At 39.2% G+C, this 22,396-nt stretch overlaps 1 protein-coding gene across 9 annotated transcripts in view; it reads left to right on the plus strand.

The window, feature by feature from the left end:
* Positions 1 to 22,396, plus strand: part of ATP8A1 (ATPase phospholipid transporting 8A1) — a 235,113-nt gene that overhangs the window by 38,746 nt on the left and 173,971 nt on the right. For all 9 annotated transcript variants that reach the window (XM_045474206.1, XM_045474203.1, XM_045474204.1 and 6 more), the window contains one exon: positions 6,594 to 6,639. In XM_045474206.1, coding sequence (XP_045330162.1) covers positions 6,594 to 6,639 — 46 coding nt within the window. The remainder of the gene's footprint in view (positions 1 to 6,593; positions 6,640 to 22,396) is intronic.

A 22,396-nucleotide genomic window follows, 5' to 3' on the forward strand; every position in this document is an offset into this window, starting at 1 on the left:
TTCATGTATTTTTAATTTATATGCATGGTTTTTACTTTATTAAATACTTTTGATTCCTTTTCATCGTTAGTAGTTCTAAGTTTCCTTTTATTTTCTTAAAAGAAAGTACCAACATATATGCTATTTTTATTATTATTCTGTAGTAGCTGAGAAAAGAGGAAGTCCATTTCCCTTTTATAAAATAAGTTCCCCAAAATAAATTCAGACTTTTCTTTTTTCCTCTGTTTTACCGTTATTTTAACTACCTCAGTTGAGGAAGTGAATGTATTTTTTCCTATGCTCTTTAAATACTTGGCCAATATGAAATGACTTTCTGTCGGGCCTTAGGCAAGTCAGATGGTAAGGTGAGGAAAGGCTGAGACATTCTCTGGGAAGCTCCAATTTAAAGTTGCACAAACATTAATATTATTTCTGTAGAGAATCAAATTGGGAACTCATACGAACGCATGAGCCATAGCTTCACTAGACTCATTTGAAATGGGTCAAATGTCCATTTGAAGCATCAGTCTCAAAAACCTCCAAGTGTCTAGGAGTACAGACAGAGGTTGTCTGTTTGCATGTCTGTAAAACATCACTATCCTCTTCCCTGGAAATAACATGCTTCAAGGGGACCACAAACTGAAAATGTCAGGGACTCTCTTTTTACCTGTATTGTTCCACACAGACTTACCTTTAAATCCTTTAAATTGTACTTGGATTTGGCAGTCCATAAGGATCGGTCTTTACTATAATTTGTCACTTTCTTTGCTTTATGTAGTCCCTTTTCTCTCTTTGACATAATTTTGATTAAGCATAGGTTATTTACTAGACATTGTGCTGTTGTTTTTGTACATGTTTTTCCCATTTCATTTCTTCAGTACCTTTAAAAGTTGGATATTAATCCCGTTTTAAAGGTAAGGAAACTTGGGGTTTAGGGAGGTCATGAGCCTGTCCAAGAACACAGTTGGGATCAGAGCTCTGTCTCATCCAGTGCTCCTCTATATTGTGGCAAGTCACCAACAGTAGGATCGATCACATTTATTGAGCTTCTGGGATCCATGCTGGTTCGATATCCTTTACATTTATTAAGTCTTACAGCAACTCTTTAAAGGATTATTGATATTGCTCCCATTTTACGGATGAGGGAGAGGAGGCACAGAGGAGCAAGGTCACTTGCTCAGGGTCATCTGGTTAATAACTGGGGCTGTCAGAATTCAAAAGAAGGCAGTTTGGCTCCAGAGCCCTGCATTATCATCCCTGCTGTAAGCTGCCTATCTTTCTTCTTTTCCTTCTAACAAACCTCTAAGTTCTCTAGCTATGGTTTTTAGAACCCCTCTCTGTGGAAACATGTAAATATTATGAAAAGGTGAATAAAATATTATCCAAAAGGTGTTTTTATTTTAAATAGAACTCTTGTTGGCACAATGTAATAATTGTGTACTATCAGAAAGCAGCTTGCCAGGCAATTCCTGGAGGATATAATAATACTTGTGGGGAGAAATAGTATTACGTGGAGTGCTTTTCCAATAAAATCATTGTTAAGAAATTGAGTAAAATAGGGGCACCTGGGTGGCCCAGTTGGTTAAGCATCTGAGTCTTGATTTGGGCTCAGGGCATGATCTCCTGGTTTGTGAGTTCGAGCCCTGCATTGGGCTCTGTGCTGCCAGCATGGAGCTTGCTTGGGATTCTTTCTCTCCCTCCTTCTCTGGCCCTGCCTTGCTTGTGGGCGCATGCATGTGTGCTCGCACGCACGCTCTCTCTCTCTCTCTCTCTCTCCCTCTCAAGGTAAATAAACTGAAAAAAAAAAAAAAAAAAAAAAAAAAAAAGAAACTGAGTAAAATAAGTCCTTAAGAATTGACTTTATGTCAACTTGTAAGGTGATAGAAAGTTTGAAAAAGTACTCCCTAGGGGAAAAAAAAAAATCAAATGGTTTAGATGATTGCCCAAGGAGTATCTTTATCAGTAATGTATCTTTATCAGTAATTGCAATGAATACATATATTTGTCCATTCCTTCAGTGAAATGTATGAAGCAGTACTTAGGTGCCAAGAATTTACTAGGTTACGTATAGGATGTGCTGAACTTTTGTTGCAGTAGTAATCATGTCCCAAATATCAGTGGCTTAAACCTAAGTTTCTTTTCACATACTCAAAGACACTGCAGTTATTTTTTCTGGGAGGAAGGGAGGGCAGGACGCACCATGTAGCCACTCAGGGATGCAGCTGAATCAAGGGTCTACTGTGTGGAATGTTGGGTGGTCACCAGAGCAGAGGGAGAGAGAATGGAGGTCCAGAAGTTTTTGGCCCAAAAATAAAGCACATCACATCTGCTTACAGTCTGATACCAGAACTAGTGACAAAACAAAAAGGAGGTTAATCTCAGTGTCCATGAAAATAGAGGAGAACTAGATAGTGGTGAAGACCAGTAATGTCTACCACTCTTTCATCAGTGAATAAAACACAGCTTACATTACAGTAAACCTTCTTTTATATTGAACACTTACGGTAAAACAATTCCCTCCAGGTGAGACACCTAAGACTTATGCACCCAGTGCATTTTAACACCTGATGCTTTGCCTAGCTCAACAAAATGCAGTTTCCTGTTTTTAATGTGCAGGTAGAAAATGACATAAATACCTACTTGAAAATATTCTGAAATTAGTGGAGAACTTTTCATTTAAAAAAAAAAAAAAAGCATCGTGTCAAATGTCAACTCTTATGATAAGGGTCAAGGTTGGTTGCTAAATGATGATATTCACCACAGAAAACATGCCTTCTTTGCTATATACTTGTTAACTTAAGCTCTGATCAACTTTATTCATTATAAAACAGATGCTTTTTTAAAGTCTACAATATTCAGACCAATTACTGGGAATGTGTTAGTGAATAAAAGTAGCCATGATGGAACTTGCAGCCCAGTAGAGGAGACAGACAATCAAGTAACCACACCGGCTATCAGCTATCATAAGAATTAAATGATGCACTGGGGCACCTGGGTGGCTCAGTCGGTTGAGCGTCCGACTTTGGCTCAGGTCATGATCTCGCAATTTGTGAGTTCGAGCCCCGCGTCGGGCTCTGCTGACAGCTCCGAGCCTGGAGCCTGCTTTGGATTCTGTGTCTCCTTCTCTCTCTGCCCCTCCCCCACTTGTGCTCTGTCTATCAAAAATAAATAAAATTTAAAAAAAAATGTAAACAAAAGAATTAAATGATACACTGAAATCCTTAGAACAATGCCTAGTGATAGTAAGGTGATGAATAAATGCTAACTGTATTGTCATCATCCAAATATCCTTTTGACTAAAATATAGAAAATGGATTGTAAGGAAAGAGAGGATTTGGGTAGACTAGTTAGAATAATATTCTGGTAGTTGCTATAAAAAAATGAAGAGGTCTGAGACCGAGTGGTATTGTAGATAAAGCAATACAGAAAAATGAATTCCATATATATTTAGGAGTAGAATTGACAAGACTTATCACCATCCAACATGCTTATTTTGTTCATATTTTCTCTCCAACCACTAGAATGTAAGCTCCGTAAAGACTAAGAGTTTTGTGCTTTTCCACTGCTGCATCCTCAGGGATGTTACCCTCAGTAACAGGGCCTGGCTCATATTGTTTTGTAAACATTATTGAATGAATAAGAAATAGATTGGATGGAAGTGAGAAGGAGAAGAAAATGCTAAGGTTAACTCTCAAGTTCCTGGTTTGTGCAAGTAGATGGTATCTGGTTCCATGTCTGAAACAAGGACCACATCTTGGGGGTTAAAGTCCTAGATTGCTTTTTGGACATAGTTCAAGATGCCTCTGAGACTGCCAGAGGGAGATGTCAAGGAGGCAACTGGATGTAAACATCTGGAGCTCCAGTGAGAGTGTTGGCTGGTAAATATGTATGTATCAATTATAATTGAAACTGCAGGTATGGATGAGCTGAGCCAGGGAGAGAGTATAGAATAAGAAGTGAAGAGGGCCAGGTATAAGCCTTGAACAATTCCATCACTGAGTAACAAGAGAAGAGACAAAGAAGGGGCCAAGCTACAGATGGAACACCTGGACAATGATGTGATAAATGCTTAGGAAGCAGGAGACAGCTCCCAGGAGGGTGTGGTCAACATTACGTACTTAAGTATCCTGAAGTTCATGGCACTATTTACACAGTAGTTTATTGGTGCACTGTCAACTAAATATTGATAATATTCAATAGTTCACGAGCCCTCAGTGACATTAAGTGAATTCTCATTATAGGACAGTGGAGTTATTTGAACTCACAGAGTAACTGCATTAATATTCTTTGAACTGTTCATTTTAGAAGGAATAATGATCTATTTGGAATTAGAGATATGATCTTTTTACAGTACTAAGGTTAGAACCTGCCTGTCTGGCTGGATCCTTATGTATATTCAACACAATTGTTTCTTGCAAGCAACCTAATTTATTCTGTGGAGGGAAGGCTGAGGGAAGGGCTGCTCCTGTACAAGAATTCTCTGTAGATGGAAAGTAATGTTTAGGATCTCCTTAGGTTTCACTAAGATTAAATTTCCTGTTTAAGTGGAATGTTTCATTAATTAGCTTTTATTTGTCTCCTTCAGTTGGAAGTCTAACCATTGTCTGTAATAGATATGCATTGTTTTGGAAGTATTTGTACTTCATTCACATATCTAAATTTGCTTTGGACCATTATTTTGAACCAAAATTTATTTTGGGTTACCTTCTAATTTTCTTAAGATCATTGTTAACAAGAGTATTTTAGAGTTTTATCAATTGTAAAATATTCTCTACTGATTCTACAAATTTGAATTTTTTTTTAATGTTTACTTATTTTTGAGGGGGGTTGGAGGTGGAGAGAGGGAGACACAGAAACCAAAGCAAGCTCCAGGCTCTGAGCTGTCAGCACAGAGCCTGACGCGGGGCTTGAACTCAGGAACAGCGAGATCCTGACCTGAGCCAAAGTCGGCCGCTCAACTGACTGAGCCACCCAGGCGCCCCTAATGCTACAAATTTAAACAAACTTTAAAAATTCATTTAAGGGGCGCCTGGGTGGCTCAGTCGGTTAAGCGTCCGACTTCAGCTCAGGTCACGATCTCACGGTCCGTGAGTTCGAGCCCCGCGTCGGGGTCTGGGCTGATGGCTCGGAGCCTGGAGCCTGCTTCCAGTTCTGTGTCTCCCTCTCTCTCTGCCCCTCCCCCGTTCATGCTCTGTCTCTCTCTGTTTCAAAAATAAATAAACGTTAAAAAAAAATTCGTTTAAGAACATTTGCTGGTAAATCATAAGCTTACTTTTGGAAGCAGTAATTTGCCTAATGAAGGTCTACATTATTCCAGTTTTGTTAGTGAGTGTTTTGTTCTGAGAAAGAATTGTAGTGTGTTCCTACATATGGATATGGCAAGAATTATCTTCTACAAGCCTTCCACAGAGGCATTTTGAATGCCCTGTTTGCACTTTGTACAGTTCAGTGGCTGATTGTTTGGCTGAACTGAGTTCACACTGCCTGCTATTATGTCATCCCTCCTTAGTATTGCTGTGTTTGGGAGGAGGGCTAATCCACAACTCTGGCCTTTTCTCTTGGAGAGTATTGTCATTTGTGTACTGTGATTCTAAAAGCTGTATTTCTTCTCAAATGAAAAAATTAGGAACTCAGTTGTTTTATGTGCATTCCAACCCACCTTAAAGTCATGTATATGCAGCTAAATCTGACCTTGAGCTTTATATGATAGAATCTTTGAGCTCAGAGTTAGTTAAATTCAACACTTTCCTGCAACGTCAACCGAGGCTGATGTGTTACACTTGATGCTGTAAGTTTAGACAGAAGCTATGAAAAACCTCTAGTTGAACCATAGACAAGATAGCTTCCCTTGGCCACTCAAATTCTCACCTTTCCTCTGACCTTTCGTTTCTTTTACTCTCTGCTCCAAAACCTTGGCTTATGTGACTCTTCAAACTCACCCACTTAGACTTAAGCTAACACACCTGTTTACCTTTTTTTTTTTTTTTTTTGATGCTTTTAAGAGGAAGGAGAATAGGATCCTGTGATTAAATGGTTCATAATGGGGAGAAGGGACCATTCAGAAGCAGTGGATAGAAGAAGCTTTATGAAAATGGTATATGTGTTTGGTTCTAGTCATTGGCAGACATCAGCATGCCATTAAATTATGGAAGATGTACTTGGCCTAATTAGATAAGGAATTTCATAAGAAGCTGAAAATACTTCAGTACCATTATTAAACGGTAGTTATTACATATAATTCTCTTGGGCAATTGCCTTTTTTAAGTGAATTATTTAAGTAACAGGCTAAATCAGCCTTTTCTAGTACATTAAAATTTTAGTCTTACCTGTATAATAATGTAGGATGCTTCTGAGGACCCTTCTCTGTGCTCCCAGAAGAGGAATACTGTATGAACATTCTATGGATTGTGTTTTCAATTTTAAAATTCCCACATACCCTCTGATTCTTCTTATCGGCACACCCCAGCATGCTTATAAAATTGATAAGGGTATAAAAGGATAAAAGCCTTGAGAAACATAAATTAAAAGAAATATTTTTTGTATAAAGATGCTACTTTGTTTTATTCATCTCATCCACTTTTTCACAGTTTTTGTTTTTTGCTTTTAAACTTTAGAAACGACATAAAGCTGATAATGCAGTGAACAAGAAACAGACACAAGGTAGGAATTTTACATTTTAATTTCTCTTATCTGTCAAATACACTCTGGTAACATATATAGATCACATCAATGAAATGTAATTCAATTGAAAATACCTAAATACCTTGTATCTCTTAAGTTTTTGTTCCAGGGGAGACTCTTTTTTTTTTTTTTTTTTTTTTTTTTTTTGTAGTATTTATTAGCATAATACTTAAATTCACATTAGAGTGATTTACAGTAGTAATACTTTTGAAAGATAACATTTTTAATATGCGTAAGTGCCTCATAGCAATGCATTCCCGAGTACTGTCCATGAAGTCATTTGTGTTTAAAATGCTGCAAAATGTCTATATTTTGTTAGTGATCAATAGATGTTACTCTAGGTAAGATTTATAGAAAATAATCAGATGTGAAGCTACTTGTTAAAAGGCATGTTGGAAACACTTTGTGTTATACTGTACACACAGATGATATATGCTCCAGAAATAAATAAAACAAAAACCAGGCCAGCTTCTGGGAAGTACATGGCATTTTGACCTGGCTTTTTTGTTGTGGGTCTCATTTTGACACAGCAAGAGTCAAAATGACCTCTCACACAAGTAAATAGACCATAATGCTCTTATATTCTTAAAACAATACCCAGGATCACGTGAAATAGACACCTTACCCATCCCTGAGCTTGCCCCATCTGAGAATCTCATTTCTCTCTGAAGTTTCCTAATGTGATGAGGATCAGTCATGTGTGCCCAAATCAGCTGGTGATTAAAAACAGTATTTTTATACTGCTGTGATTTTTATGGGACTCTGCCAAACACCCTGCTTTTCTTCCAAAGGGATCATCTGCTTTTACCTTCCACTAAAGGGATTATCTGCTGATTTTTGATACATTTGTGAAAGGTACATTAATTAAAGTATCCTCTAATACGTTTACAAAATATTTACTGAGCTTATAATATTTATTATGGGACATATGAAAAAACGTAAGATGGGAACTATATAAAAGCCCAAGGGTAAAATATGATCTTGTGTGGAAAATGAAAGTTTTGGCATACATGATCTCAATGTCTCTGTAGATTTTTGTGGCAAATAATGGTTCCTATGTCAAATACTATATGGGTCCAAGAGAAGGAAAGGAAATTGTGGGGTAATTTGAGATAGATCTTGAATTTTGGGGAGCACTTTGGATGAGCAGAGGCATCCAAATGGGGAAGATATTACATGTGTGTTGGGAAAGAGGGAAGAGAGGTTATCCTGAACAGAGATGAAAAAGGCTTCTGGATTGCTTTGTTGAACTGTTACCAGATTGCCAGATGAAGAAAGAAGATTCATATCAAAGGGAAGCAAACACATGATTAAAAAATAGGGTCAGGGTCAAATTTTCCAGGGCTTGAATGCCAAGCCAAGGAGATTCCAACTTTTCTTGAGTGTACTGAGTAGCTGTTGAAGGTTTACAAGTGGAAAAAAGACAGGATGACCATCCAGATTAAAGTTGAAAGAACAGAGTGGAATGGAATAGGAAGCTATTAGAAGCCTGGGGACAAAGTACTCCAGGAATTTGGGTGTGAAGAGACAACCGTTAGGAATTGAAAGGGGGAAAAAATCCACACGTTACAGGTTCTGGTATTTTGGACAATGTGCGAAAATACATTTGCGCTTGTTGCCATGTTGCTTAGAATATTCAGAGCATCTTTTGAACCAAAAATATGTAACTTTTTTTTTTCCAATACATAGCGTATCTTGTAGCAAAGGGCTATCTTCAGGGACTAGCAGTTATTTATTTTCAAGCACTGGCCCAAGAAGTCAACATTGTACGATTGAAGAGCAGCCATCATAGCTAAGATGATTGTAGGCTACCACACCTTGTACTGATGGGTTTTCCAGTTTTCCAGGTACTACCTACTGCCGGAAATACTCACTTTTCTTCCTATTTAGAGAAAATATTGTTTCTTGGTTCATCAGTTTATCCTGGATTAACAAGATTAGCTCTCTGGCTAAAAATGAAGAAGAGAAAGCTTCTGTAGTGACATAAAACTCATGTCAAAAATAAAATATTAGAGCTTAGTAGCTATAAAAACCACTTCAAGTCAGCAGAAAACTTGAAAATTCTATTTCCAAGAAACTATGGCTCTTAGTTTGATACTTGAATTTATTTTCTGAGGGACTGGACTTTTCTTTTTTTCCTCTTTGCCTAGCTGAATGTTGGTTGTCTTTTTGTATTGTAGTTAGTTAATAGGAGGTAACAGAAATGTTTGAGTAGGATACTGTTTGCTGTCAGATAACTCAAATTGCTTGATATAAAAGCCATCTGTTGTCATTAGACCAGAATGAAATTCAATTTGCCTTCCTGAATTGGAGGCAAGAATGGGTGTAGGAGTGGGAAGGGGGGTATTTTTGAAAGATAATTAATTTTTGACAGACATTTGAAGTATTTAACTTAAATTTTCATTTTATAAATGTTTATCAAGACCATGTAATATTTAAGAGGACACCATTCTGTCAGATTCAAATATTAATCATATATTCTTACAGAAATAAATATTTTGTCTCTTCATTTTACATTGAAACACTCGAGAGTGACTTTTATCTCTGTCATTCCCTAATGACTTCAGAAATATAAATTCATAATTTCATTTACAACATTTTCAGCCACTTAACTGGAGATTGTCTGATGCGTAATTTTCATGAACTAATGATTCCAAGCAGGGATTAAATTACGGATTTAGGACCTAATGCATGACTTCATAAAGTTTACATTTTGCGTCTATCATCAGTACTTATGGGAACAAGGCATTTCTTGTCCTAGAGACAGAGAAGTTGCTTAGGTAAATGGTTCAGCGGGCTGGCCAGTGCAAAATTGTATATTGGTCTCTGAGGTCCTGGTTGCTGAGGGAGAGCAGTGTAAATTGATGGCCAGAAGTCCAGGGAGGATGAGTGAGTCTTTGAGTTTTGTGGTTCGCTCCTCCCAATAAATTGTGATTGCTTCCCGTGTTTTTGTTATGTGATGGTTTGTGTGTACTAGGTAGGTGGGCCCTTTTACTCATCTTTCTGTTCCCCATGTCTCTTAGCTCAGGGGCCTGCCTGTATGGATGAATGAACCACTCTCCATCTAGAGACTTGAGTACAGACAAAAAGCAAGAAGAGACTAGAAATGAAAGGAGCCGCCTTAGAAATTCATTATCTGGGCTGTAAGCAAGATGAAGAGCAGTGTTTTCAAAACACTGTGTCCCAGACTGTTCTGCAGGCACTGATAAAATGCTAATGTGACAGAAGCTCTTGCTGCCTCTGCACCTTGTCTGTTGAAGCCATCATATCATCATTTTACTCTGCTTTGCCTCCTGTGAACACAGTACTGGGTCCACTTATCACTTCCATTACCCAGAGTTCCAGAGCACTGCTCCAGAGCAGGGCATTCAGAATGCCCTGGTTTTCTTTGAATCTAAACTTACCTTCATTTTCTCGATTTCTTCCTCTATATTTGAACTCACGGTATTTGATATACCTTACTCCATGTGTACACACAGACACACACACACACACTGGAAGCAGTCTCTCATAGCTTTCCCTAATCTGGGTGGTTTTGCCAAATTTAGCTTGGCAGGAATTTGTAGAATATAAATTTGTTATTATCATTATGATACGTAAATTGAAGACAATCTCTATGAATTTATTATAGTGGTTGAGCTGCTTCTCTTTTGAATACATAAACATATATTTGAAATGCTATTGTGGCTAGCATGCCAGCATTTCAAGTGGAACACTAGTTTCATACAAGATCACCATACGGACGTCTGGGGAAAAATGGGGTTCAGGTGCAGACTGAGAGAGATATTTAGGATCTTAAAATTAAAAGTGTCCCCCAATGAAACAGATTTGCTTTTTTAAAATCCCAGGTTTGGCTGTCTTCCCTGAAGGGTGGAGTGTATACCTTTCACAGGGGAGAATGGATGGGAGCCACCTGTGACACCTGGCAGCCGTCAGTCACCTGATCTGATGCCATAGTTGAACGAGGACCACCAGAAATTCCTAGTTAGATTGTTTCATACATTGCTCTATCATGTAGCAGACATGAGATTAACTTTTTTAAGGTTTACTTATTTTGAGAGAAAGAGAGTGCGTGAGCAGGGGAGAAGCAGAGAGAAAAGAAGAGAGAGAATCCCAAGCAGGCTCCGAGCTGTCAGAAGAGAGCCCAACATGGGGCTTGAACCCATGAACCGTGAGATGACCTGAGCTGACGTCGAGTCGGAAGCTTAAAAGGGACTGAGCCACCCAGGCACCCCTAGAGTAGGTTTTTAATAGTTGTTTTTCAGTTTTAATGTAGAAAAGGACAACAACAAGTAGGCATGTAGCTAAAAATAGGAGATCTCAGCTTTACTTGTGTCTTCCTTCCCTGGAGCTACATCAGCCTTTTCAGAAGTGGAATTGAGTTGGTACTGGCTGATAGCCACTAAGGGGCTTCTTCCCTGCAGGGCATGGTGTTGTCTGTCTCCCACTGGGAACCATTTCACCTTTATTTTTTTTTTAATTTTTTTTTTTCAACGTTTATTTATTTTTGGGACAGAGAGAGACAGAGCATGAACGGGGGAGGGTCAGAGAGAGAGAGAGGGAGACACAGAATCGGAAACAGGCTCCAGGCTCAGAGCCATCATGAGCCATCATGAGCCATCAGCCCAGAGCCTGACGCGGGGCTCGAACTCACGGACCACGAGATCGTGACCTGGCTGAAGTCGGACGCTTAACCGACTGCGCCACCCAGGCGCCCCCCATTTCACCTTTAAAGCCCTTTGTGAAAAAGGTGTTGAGTTGGCCTGGGTGGAATATGTTTCAGGACGTTAACCCTGAAACGGCCTACCATCAGGCTGAATCCATCTGGTTAAGTTCATCCCATGCTAAGGGACTTAAGGTAGTACCACTGTCCTGCTTGTTGAAAAAGCCGAAGTGCTGCCTTTTTGTCTCCCTGGAGGTCCCCCCACATCTGGTCTGTGCAGTAGGCCTGAACATATACTCTGCCACATGTGCATTGTCTTACCTATAAATAGTTCCTAGAAACTAGTGCTTCCATGATCTTAAACATCGGGCTTAAAAATGGAGCACATGTATGGCCTAAATAATGTTTTCAGACACTTGTAAGACTGTTAATATTTTCAAACTGTCACAAAGATCTTAGAGTTGTATAAATTGAACTGGTTAGGTATTTTCAGCAACAGCTCTGGATGGAGACCAGGCATTTATATGAGGGGAATACAACCCCAGATTGTCTTCCATTTGTCCCATAAATAAAAGTTGTGCACTGAGGAGCAAAAAACCACTGAGGAAATTTAGGGCCATTGTTAAAGAGGAAAAACAGGTGTGATCCAAAGTTCGAACATTAGTTATTTCACTTGAGTAAAGTCCTCACCGTGCATCCACCTTGTATAAGACCCAGTGCAGAAAACACAGAAAGAAACCAGTCTGCATTCTTGTTCTACAGGAAATGATGATCTGGCAGAGACATAAGATGCCCACTAATACTATGATACAAGATGGAAAAACTGGAAGGGACCAAATGAGAGAGGTGGGAATTCCAAAATGTCATTTTCCAGGCTCGTGAAGGACGAGGGGGCTTTCAGTAAGCAGAGCTATTGGAATGGTAGCAGTGGGTGATTCAGGAGGAGGTGGGAAGGCCTGAGATGTATTCTGGGAAATAGTCTATTTCAGCTAGAGCATAAGATACTTGTCACAGAGCAGTGGAGGCAAGCATTGGAAGGCAAGTTAGGGTCCTTTTTTGGAGGCTTTTGAAAACCAGCGTGGAGAAGTTGGAAAGAAATACTGAAGAGCATGGCTAGGTTCCCAGTTGTGCTTTTGAAAGAAGAATTTGGGGTGGTGCGGGGAGCAGACAGATTAACTTTTATTTTTTAAGTTTGTAATTTATTTTGAAAGAGAAAGAGAGAGTGTGCGGGCGAGCATGTGGGAGACGGGTAGAGAGAGAGAGGGGGAGGGAGAGAGAATCTCAAGCAGGCTCCATGCTGTTGGTACAGAGCCCAACATGGGGCTCAATCCCACAAACCATGAGATCATGACCTGAGCTGAGATCAAGAGTCAGATGCTTAACTGGCTGTGCCACCCAGGTGCCCCAAGAGATCGACTCTTGCTGAATCAAGGAGAGGGGTGGGGCAATGATGACGGGAAGACAAAGGAAAATGCACAGCGAACAGATCCACCTGGGCTCGGCGAAGGAGAAGGAACCTCGTCAAGCAGCAAATACCACCGAATTAGACTGTGACACCCACTACGTCCGGCATTTAAGAAGTCGTGAGTCTTCCCAGGTGCCCCAGCTCTAAGCTGCAGAGCTAGAGCCTGGCTGCAAGAATGGTGGGATGGATTGATTACTGCGGCAGTGGAGGGAGATCTTTCCTTCAAGGAATTGTTCAAGTCAGTGAGGGAAAAAGCGAATGATGACTCCGTGAGCAGGATTGAGGGGAAACATTTTGAGAAAAGGGGATTGCTGATCCTCGTGCTCTCTGATCACATCATCTCACCCATATTTCCGTTTTTATGAGTCACTGGTCAAAAACAGCTTTCTGGGAGATGCCCCTAGAGTTTCTGTAGGCCTCCCCAGGGGCCCCAGGATTTCATTCTTAAGAAGGTCTCAGGGACACTGATGCTGCCAGTGAGGCCCATTGTTACAAGTTTTGTAAGTGGGTAATAGAAGTAGTATCACCGATGGAAAAGCCATATGTAGAACAGGGATAAGAGCAGAATTCAGAAAGTTCCCTTTGTCTTTTGTGTTGGCGGACTCCAAGCAGATTGTTGCTTGACTTGCCTTTTTTTTTTTTTTTTTAAAGTTATTTATTCTGAGAGAGAGCGAGTGCATATGCAGGAGAGGGAGAGAGAGGGAATCCCAAGCAGGCTCCTCACTGACCGTGCAGGTATCACACAGGAGAGTTTTGTGCAATGTCAGCTTATGCCACAGAGAGGTTTCTGCCTTAAAACTGTCTTTGGAATGCAAGGGTCTACATAGTGACTGAATTGATGCTTTAATATGGGTATGATGGTTTTCTTTCTTTGCGAAGCTCAAAGGCACAGTCTCAGCACTGCCCTGTCCTCCTCAAGGCACTGAAACTCCTCTCTAATGCTTACTACCAAGTAGAAACCAGAGTGTACCACATTTTCTGTGGTTTCTCCATCCTCTGTGACCTCGCTGGTGCCCATCATCCTTTCGGATAACTCGCCTCTTGTTACCCACTTAAAGAAGTGGCATGATTGCCCACGAATGGCACCCCAGCGACTTTCAGTAACAGCCCCAGTGATGAACTCTTTCATTTACAGTGGTGACAGCTTCTCTCTGAGAAGCCCAGTGTTAGACTCTTAAGTGAGCACCTGTACCTGTGCAGCATTTGATTGGGTCCTGAGAGCCTGCCAGTTTCTCCAGGGCCTTTGATTAGGGAACTTCCAAGGGACTCTAACAGAATGTTTTCATTTCAAAACAGAAATCCATTACAACAAAGCTGTTAAGGAGTATCCTGCTAAGTAAAAACAGGTTACGTTTGAGGTATTTGTTGAAAGTCTGAGCTCTCTTCTGCATGCTGTCAGACTAATTAGCCTGGGTGAAAACTGTAGCAGGTGTGTTTGGCTGGAACTGCAGAGAGAGGAGTTTAGCATTTAAAGGAATGAGCTAGGGGCGCCTGGCTGGTTCGGTTGGTTGAGCGTCCAACTTCAGCTCAGGTCATGATCTCATGGTTTGTGGGTTCAAGTCCCACATCGAGCTCACTGCATCGGCACAGAGCCCGCTTCAGATCCTCTGACACCCCCTCTTGCTGCCCCTCCCCCACTCATGCTCACTCGCTCTCTCTCTCCCTCTCTCAAATATAAATAAACATTTAAAAAAAACTAAAAAATGAAAAACAGTAAAGGAATGAGCCATTAATGCACCATAGGACAGGCCATTCTCAATTCTGCCATGGCTTGCTTTCAGCCCCCTTCACTAGGCATCACTAATCATCCCCACAGCTCACCTTCTTAAACTCTGATATTCTAGAGGAATGGGGTAAGTACTTTGGGTCCCGGAAAAGCTAAAAGCTCAGAAAAGCACCCAGCGTAATTTCTCACTTCCTCTAAACGTGGTTGGAGCTGGGTCAGAGGAGGTCAGTGACTAAAAATAACTGCGTTGTTATTTCAGTCACCAGCATAATACACGTGATATTGCTTATTTTAATTGTTCTATGGTTGGGTGTTTAGGAACCAGTTCTGAAGTAGAGACAAAGTGAATTATATGATCGACTTTCATCTTTAGCCAGTATTCAAGCCTTCATTTGTACAGAAACATTTTATATGTCATGAGCTGATTTTCAATTTCCCCAGAATTCTGTATCCTAAGATGGGTCTAGCCTCAAGTTTGAAGAAAGCTATGCACTTCCGGTCTTTATTTCTGGTTCTAGTTTTATACTTCAAGAACAAAAGAAAGGGAAAAGGAGAAGGTAGAAACCTATTCTCAGTTCTCACAAGCCTCCAAATGATGCTGTAGGTCCCTGGACCACTGGTTGAGCAGCGAGGGTCTGTAGTACATTCAAAGCAATGTTACCGCAGTGGGTTAGAATTCTAACTCAGTGTAGAGACATAAAGGTAATTTACACTTTGACTAATCCAGGCCACTATAGCCTTCAGAATAAATAACAAATACCCATTTAGATTGCCAAAAACCAAATGATTGATAACAATTTGCGCTTGTCTAGGTTTAGTCAGTGAACTTCATATGTTGCATGTGAGAGTATAGATTGCACATGATTCTTGGGCCGGTAATGTGGTTTATATCTGATGTCTGATAAAAGTACAAACACAAATGCCCAGAGCCAGCAATCTTCCTCTTAGGATCCTGTCCAATAGAATACAGTCATATAAATATATTTCGGTGTTGTTTGAGGTGGTAGGGAAAAAAAAGAAATCAGAATTTCCATCAAGAGGAAGATAGTTGAGGGACGCCTGGGTGGCTCAGTCGGTTAAGCATCTGACTTTGGCTCAGGTCATGATCTCACGGTTTGTGAGCTCGAGCCCTGTGTCGGGCTCTAAGCTGTCAGCACAGAGCCTGGAGCCTGCTTCAGATTCTGTGTGTGTGTGTCTCTCTCTCTCTCTGTCCCTCTCCTGCTCGTACTGTCTCTCTTTCTCAAAAATAAACATAAAAAAAAATTTTTTAATAAAAATTAAAAAAAGAAAGATAGTTAAATACATTAGTGTCTAGCTGTTGTGTAAACCAGAGTTGTTTCACAGCTGGACTGAAATACCCAATGCTTATCTCTGGGACACCTGGCCATGAGTAGAACAAAATGCACTAGCTGGTGATTTATAAAGTGCTATCTAGGGTTTGAAACTCCCCTACAGGCACCCAAGACCAGCTTCTCTACTTAGTTTAAGGATGTGTATAGATTGATGGCTTACTTGGTTTATCCTGTTATACAGTCTGCTTTGGCTAATTGACTAGGGGCTATAAAAGACCTCTTGGAAACTTTTCTCCAGGCTTCCTTAAAATTAAGATTTATTGTACATTTAATGGAGGTTCAAAATCTGTGTCCTAGATGAGTGTGAAGAGACCCTGGAGCACTGTGCCTGGAAGTTTCTCAGACTCCTGATGCTTCCCTGTCCTTTCATGTTTCTGCTGCACCATATCCTCTCCCTTGATAAAGCTTTTTGTGGATATGTTCTACGGAGTCTTACAAGACTGTTCAGTTAGCTGACCCATTGTAATGGATGTATCCATGTAGTGGCTTGTTTTTCAAAACTGGCTCATCTCTGTGCTTTGTTCTGAAAGCATCTGTGGCATGTTAAGTGGAAAACCAAGCTGCAGAGAAGTAAATTTTTAGAGAAAAGAAAACAAAAGTCCATATGTTCATGTTCTTTTTTTAAAGTTCATTTATTTATTTTGAGAGAGAGCAAGTGAGCAGGGGAGAGGCAGAGAGAAAGGTAAAGAGAGAGGATCCCAAGCAGGCTCCATACTACCAGTGCAGAGCCCAACATGGGGCTTGAGCTCATGAACCATGAGATTGCAATCTGAGCCGAATTCAGGAGTGGGACACTTAACTGAGCCACCCAGGCACCCCCGTATATTCATGTTTGTCTAGAGAAAGGTATGTGACGATGCATCAATTAGTATTCCTCAGCTGAAGAAAGTGACATGTGATGAGAGAATGTCAGCTCACCTGTTATATAGCTCTATCTAGCTTGTTACAAACATGCATTGATTTTATAATTGATAGAAAACATCATCCACTGAATATGTATTTAAAAGTTCGGGGCGCCTGGGTGGTGCAGTCGGTTAAGCGTCCGACTTCAGCCAGGTCACGATCTCGCGGTCCGTGAGTTCGAGCCCCGCGTCAGGCTCTGGGCTGATGGCTCAGAGCCTGGAGCCTGTTTCCGATTCTGTGTCTCCCCCTCTCTCTCTGCCTCTCCCCCATTCATGCTCTGTCTCTCTCTGTCCCAAAAATAAATAAACGTTGAAAAAAAATAAAAAATAAAAAAAAAATAAAAGTTTCTTAGACATGCACGTTTTTGCAGCCAGCCACATCTTCCAGTGTATCTCTTCAACGATGAATTTTGAGGGGACGTTTGGGTGGAGGCAGAGAGCCCCTAGGAGGTAGTAGGAGGACAGGTGGATTGAGAGTGAAGGAAGTGCAGAAAGGTCGGTTAAGGGAAGGAGGTAAATCAATTCAATTGTGCAGAAAGAAGCCTTGGGAACAAGGATGCGAGGAAGGAGCAGAGGGAAAAGGGGGACATGAAGCAGGTTTGGAGGATTGTTTTCCATGGTTCTGCGAAAGTGCTACAGGTGGAGCAAAGACTCCCTGGCTGGTCTGCTGAGTTTGGGAAGCCTGTTATGACACTTCCATCCTGTTCAGTGGGACCCAGTAGAGTGGTTCAGGGCTATTTTTAGATGTGAACGAACAAACATCTGCGAAGTGGCAGCATTTCAAGGAGGGCTTGTTTAGATTACAGATCTGGAAGGGGTGGCCTGGAGCTGACATCAGAGGACACTCATGTTAGTGCATCCGATGGTTACATAAACATTTCCAACTGCTCACGCTGGCTATATATATATAGTCCATACACTGGAATCATTTTAGGAACTTACAAAACTGAGAAGTCTATTTTAAGCAAGTGTTTAAAGAGTTCATTGGCTTCGTTTAATGTAGCTGTTTTTTATTGAGTTATAATTCACATAGCATAAATTCATTATTTCCAAGTATACATTGGTTTTTTCATGTATTTATAGTTATACACCATCACCACTGATTCCAGAATATTCTCATCACCCCAAAAAGAAACTCCATACATATAGGCATTAAATCCCCACTCCTCTCTTCCACAAGCCTCCAACATCCACTAATCTACATTCTGTATCTATGGATTTATCTATTCTTGACATTTTATACAAATCAGATCATACGATATGTGGCCTTTTATGTCTGGCTTCCATTTAGCATACTTCAGGATTCATTTTGCTGTAGCATGTATCAGCATTTCATTCCTTTTTATGGCTCAATAATATTCCATCATGTGGATGTGCCCCATTTCATTCAACCATTCATTAATTTATGGGCATTTGGGTTGTTTCTACTTTTTGGGTATTATGAATGAATAATGCTACAATAAACATTTGTGTACAAGCTTTTATGTGAACATATGTTTTCAGTTCTCTTAGATACATACTTAGGTGTGGAATTTCTGAGTCATATGGTAGCTATGTGCTTAACTTTCTGAGGAATTACCAACTTGTTTTGTCATATAGCTCTTTTGTAAACATTGTGTATCTGTTGTTTTTAACATGGGACTTACTGGGGAGGCAGGGTTGTATCTTTGGTAAATCTATGTAACTATTACTGAGGCTTCATATGGTCCCAAACACATTAGTGAATCCAGCTTTCCATCCAGCAAGTATTCACTGAGTGCCTTTGTATCACTCTTTTGTAACACGGGGTATTCAGCAGTGAACAGAATAGAAAATGTTCCCATTGTCACAGCTCTTACAGCCTTGGGCAGGAGATGGCCCTTACATAAATTGTCTCTCAACTAAATACATAGTAGAACTGCCTTAATACTCTGAAGGAAAAGTGCAGGAAGCTTATTTGGACTTGAGGGGAGTGGTAAAGGAGTGGGTGTCAGGAAGTGTCCCTTGAAAAGCTGTGTTAAAGCTGAGATCTGGAACTTATGTAGGAGTCATCTAGGTGAGGATGGAGGGAAAGAAGGTTCCAGTCATGGAAATGTGCAAAGGATTTGAGGCAGGAAACAGCATGTTGCTTTCACCACAGGGTATGAGGGGCAGAGGGAGCTACGGGAGGTGGTGGTAGACTAGACAGGAGCTGTTAATCAAAGGCCTTCTAGATGTTTGGACTTGTTTTATGAACCAAGGGGAACCAGTTGAAGAGTTTTGAGCAAGGGGTGACCTAATCGTTTATATGTATATTATATATGTATATTATATATATATTTATATGTATATTATATACGTATAAAATATACATATTATATATATTTGTATGTATATTATGTACATATAAAATATACATATAAATATATATAAATATATAAAATATATGTAAATATATAATATATAAATATATAATATATAAAAATATATATAAAATATATAAATATATATAATATATAATATATAAATAACAATATATGTATTGCTTATATATATAAATATATATATTTGTGTGTATGTAAGGATATGTGGACTGATACATAATAATCCATAGTTGTACAAATATAGATAATCATTACATATAGTTATTATAGCTATGCTATAGACACTAAATTTGAAAGAGATCAAGAGTGAATGTGGGAAGCTAATGGTGAGGCTAATGCAGACCTCTAGCTGGGGGCACATGATGGTTGCTTCAAGTAGGGGTGCTGGTGTTGGTGATGGTGGAGGAGATGCAGAATTGGAGATGCTCAAGACATAGAATCAACAGGAAATTTTTAGTAGTAAAACGTCTTCCTAATTTTCAGTGATTTTTTTTTTCACATAAGAGCAGAAGAGATTTTAAAAATAAAGAGATGAACAGTGAGGTATATGAGAACAATAAAACCACCTCAACAATATAGCATCACTAATCAGAAGAATTTAAGTTTCTTAAAAATATTGCTACAAAAACAGTGAGAAAACCTTATCTAAATTAATAAGTGAATTTAACAAAATTACCAGATAGCAAGGTCATTGTATGAAAGTTTAATTCATTTCTATAGACTACCAGTGGGAAATGAAGTAAATATACCATTTACAATATAAGAAAAAGTTATCAAATATCAATGGATAAATCTAATGAAAGACTCCTATACGGTAACCTACAAAAACAAATCTGAGAAAAATTAATGAAGATGTAAATAAATACAGAGATAGAGGTTGTCCAGGGATTGAAAGACTCAAGCCCCACATCAAAAATCTCAGGAGGTATTGTTTTAAGAATTAATGATTTGATTCTAAAATTTATGTGGAAATGCAAAGGACGTAGAATAGCCAAAACTATATAAAAAAAGAACAAAATAGAAGATTTACTTAATGTCAAAACTTGCCATAAAGTTGCAATAATCAAGATGGCATGTATTGTGAAGATATGCAAATTGATCAGTAAAATAAATACAGAGTCTAGAAATCTATCTAGTACAGCACCATGTTACTTTAATTAGGAAAATGTAAAATCTTTTTTTTTTCAATTTTCACTTTAAGGAGAAATATATTTTTTTTCCTCCAGATTTTTATTTAAATTGCAGTTAGTTAACATACAGTATAATATTAGTTTCAGGTGTAGAATTTAATGATTCATCACTTACAGATAGACAGAATCTCAGATACACACATACTGTATGAGTCCATGTATACGAAATGTAAGACTAATCTATGGTGACTAATTTATATTTGCCTCTAGAGATGGAGGGATGGATTGTAAAGGAGCATGAGGGATCTTTCTGAACTTTTATATGTTGTGAGGAGTGGTAGATTCACAGGTGTTTACAGTTTTCAAAACTCATTGAACACTTAAGATCTATACATTTTGTTATACCTCAGTTAATAAAAGAAAACCTCGTAGGCATGAGCCAGGCAGTTGCCCTAAATAAGGGAAGCAGGCTGGGTATGAGAACACAGGAAACCATGAATGCGGTGAGCCCCATGGAGAAAGGTGGCCACTGCTCTGTTCGAGGCTCAGGCGGGAATTGAGTGACCTTCTGAGCTTTCCAGATAAGCTGAAGTCTTCATTTTCATGCCAAATTTCTATTCTAGAAATATTGGGCACTGATTTTTTTTAAAAACCCAAGTACTGCAATTGGGAGAATATATGAGATAGGATCAGAAGAAACTAAATGGCAGTAAAGGACTCTGGCTGCTGTTGAATAATATTTTTCTAATTTAAAATACTGCAAATTTGACCCCATTATGCAGTGTCAGTTAATCTTAGTTATAGTTGATTTGAGCAGCACTTGGCTAGCTGTCTTTGTTGAGAAGTGTACTTACTATATTGTAGCTACTGGATTAAGCCATTAAAAGGCAGAGCCCTCTCATTTATTCTTTATTCTTTGTAACAACTAATTGTGAGAAAGACACTGCTAAGCAGTGACAGACGACATCTGTACCCATGGCCTTTTACTCTGTCTCATGCCCTGACCCTCTTGTACTCAGGGAACAGCATTAAGGAGCAGGTGTAGTCCTGGGATCAGTTTGATAAACTCTGCGGGCATTAGAGTTTTGTATTAGAACGTAGTGATCACTTTTGGATGCCTGCGGTTCAGATCCTTGACCCATAACTGTACGATGTTGTAAAAATTGGAACTTTAACTTGGTCATATAGTTATAGAAATTGTACTGGAAATATTTTAGTGTTAGCTCTTCAACGTGGAATCATTATTGTTTTAATTTAATGAAGTGGATTCACCAAAATGCACTGTAGGATATTCATTGTTGGACTTACTCATTTCTTTAACAAACATTTGAGTGTCTTACTAGGAGTGCTGTGAGGTACCATGAGAAAATGAATAAGAGACAGCCTTGTGTTCAGGGAATTTTGAAAAGCAAAAAAGATTGTATTTACATTAAACTAATTTATATCGTAATACTGACTGCAAGACCTGTTGGTATGTGACTAATGCTGTTTTTGCTGTTTAACATTTTGGAGGTTATTATCATTGTGATTTACCTCAGAGGGCTCAGGTTTCAACTTTTCTAACATCAAAAGAATCTGAATCTAAAGTTTTGTACCTATCAATTATTTCTCCTGCATATATTTACTGAGTAGCTCCTTTGCACAAGGGACTGTGCTGTTTCCAGGGAATATTATTAAATGGTGCAAATACTGGCTTTGCCCTCATGCAGTTTACTGTGGGGATAATTTGTTGACTGACCTTGACCTATTCCTTAAGTACTAAGTGCTATACTTCCTACCTTGCATTATTATCTTTACTGTTTTTTTTTTTTATTTTATCTTTTAGTGTCTATTGGTATATTCAGTATTATGCCACAGACACATAGTACGGGATGAAAAAAGATGTACTGAGCAACATTACTGCTGTGAAGCAGTAATAAGACACTAATAAAGTATCCCTCTATCATAATTTAATAGTAGCCTCTTCTTTCATTTCTTCTCAGTAAACCAAATACGGAAACTTACGCAATTTTGCACTATTAGAAAACTAAAGGCGCAAATTCTTTATCTGTTTATGTGTTAAATTTTTACTAACCAATGTGAAATCTGTTTCTTCTGTGCCTGTAAACCCTTTCTTTTTTTTTTTTTTAAACATTGCTACTGTATGGCTTCTGAAA

The sequence above is a fragment of the Leopardus geoffroyi genome, chromosome B1 (assembly GCF_018350155.1).
Source record: "Leopardus geoffroyi isolate Oge1 chromosome B1, O.geoffroyi_Oge1_pat1.0, whole genome shotgun sequence".
In the NCBI taxonomy this organism is placed as follows: domain Eukaryota; kingdom Metazoa; phylum Chordata; class Mammalia; order Carnivora; family Felidae; genus Leopardus; species Leopardus geoffroyi.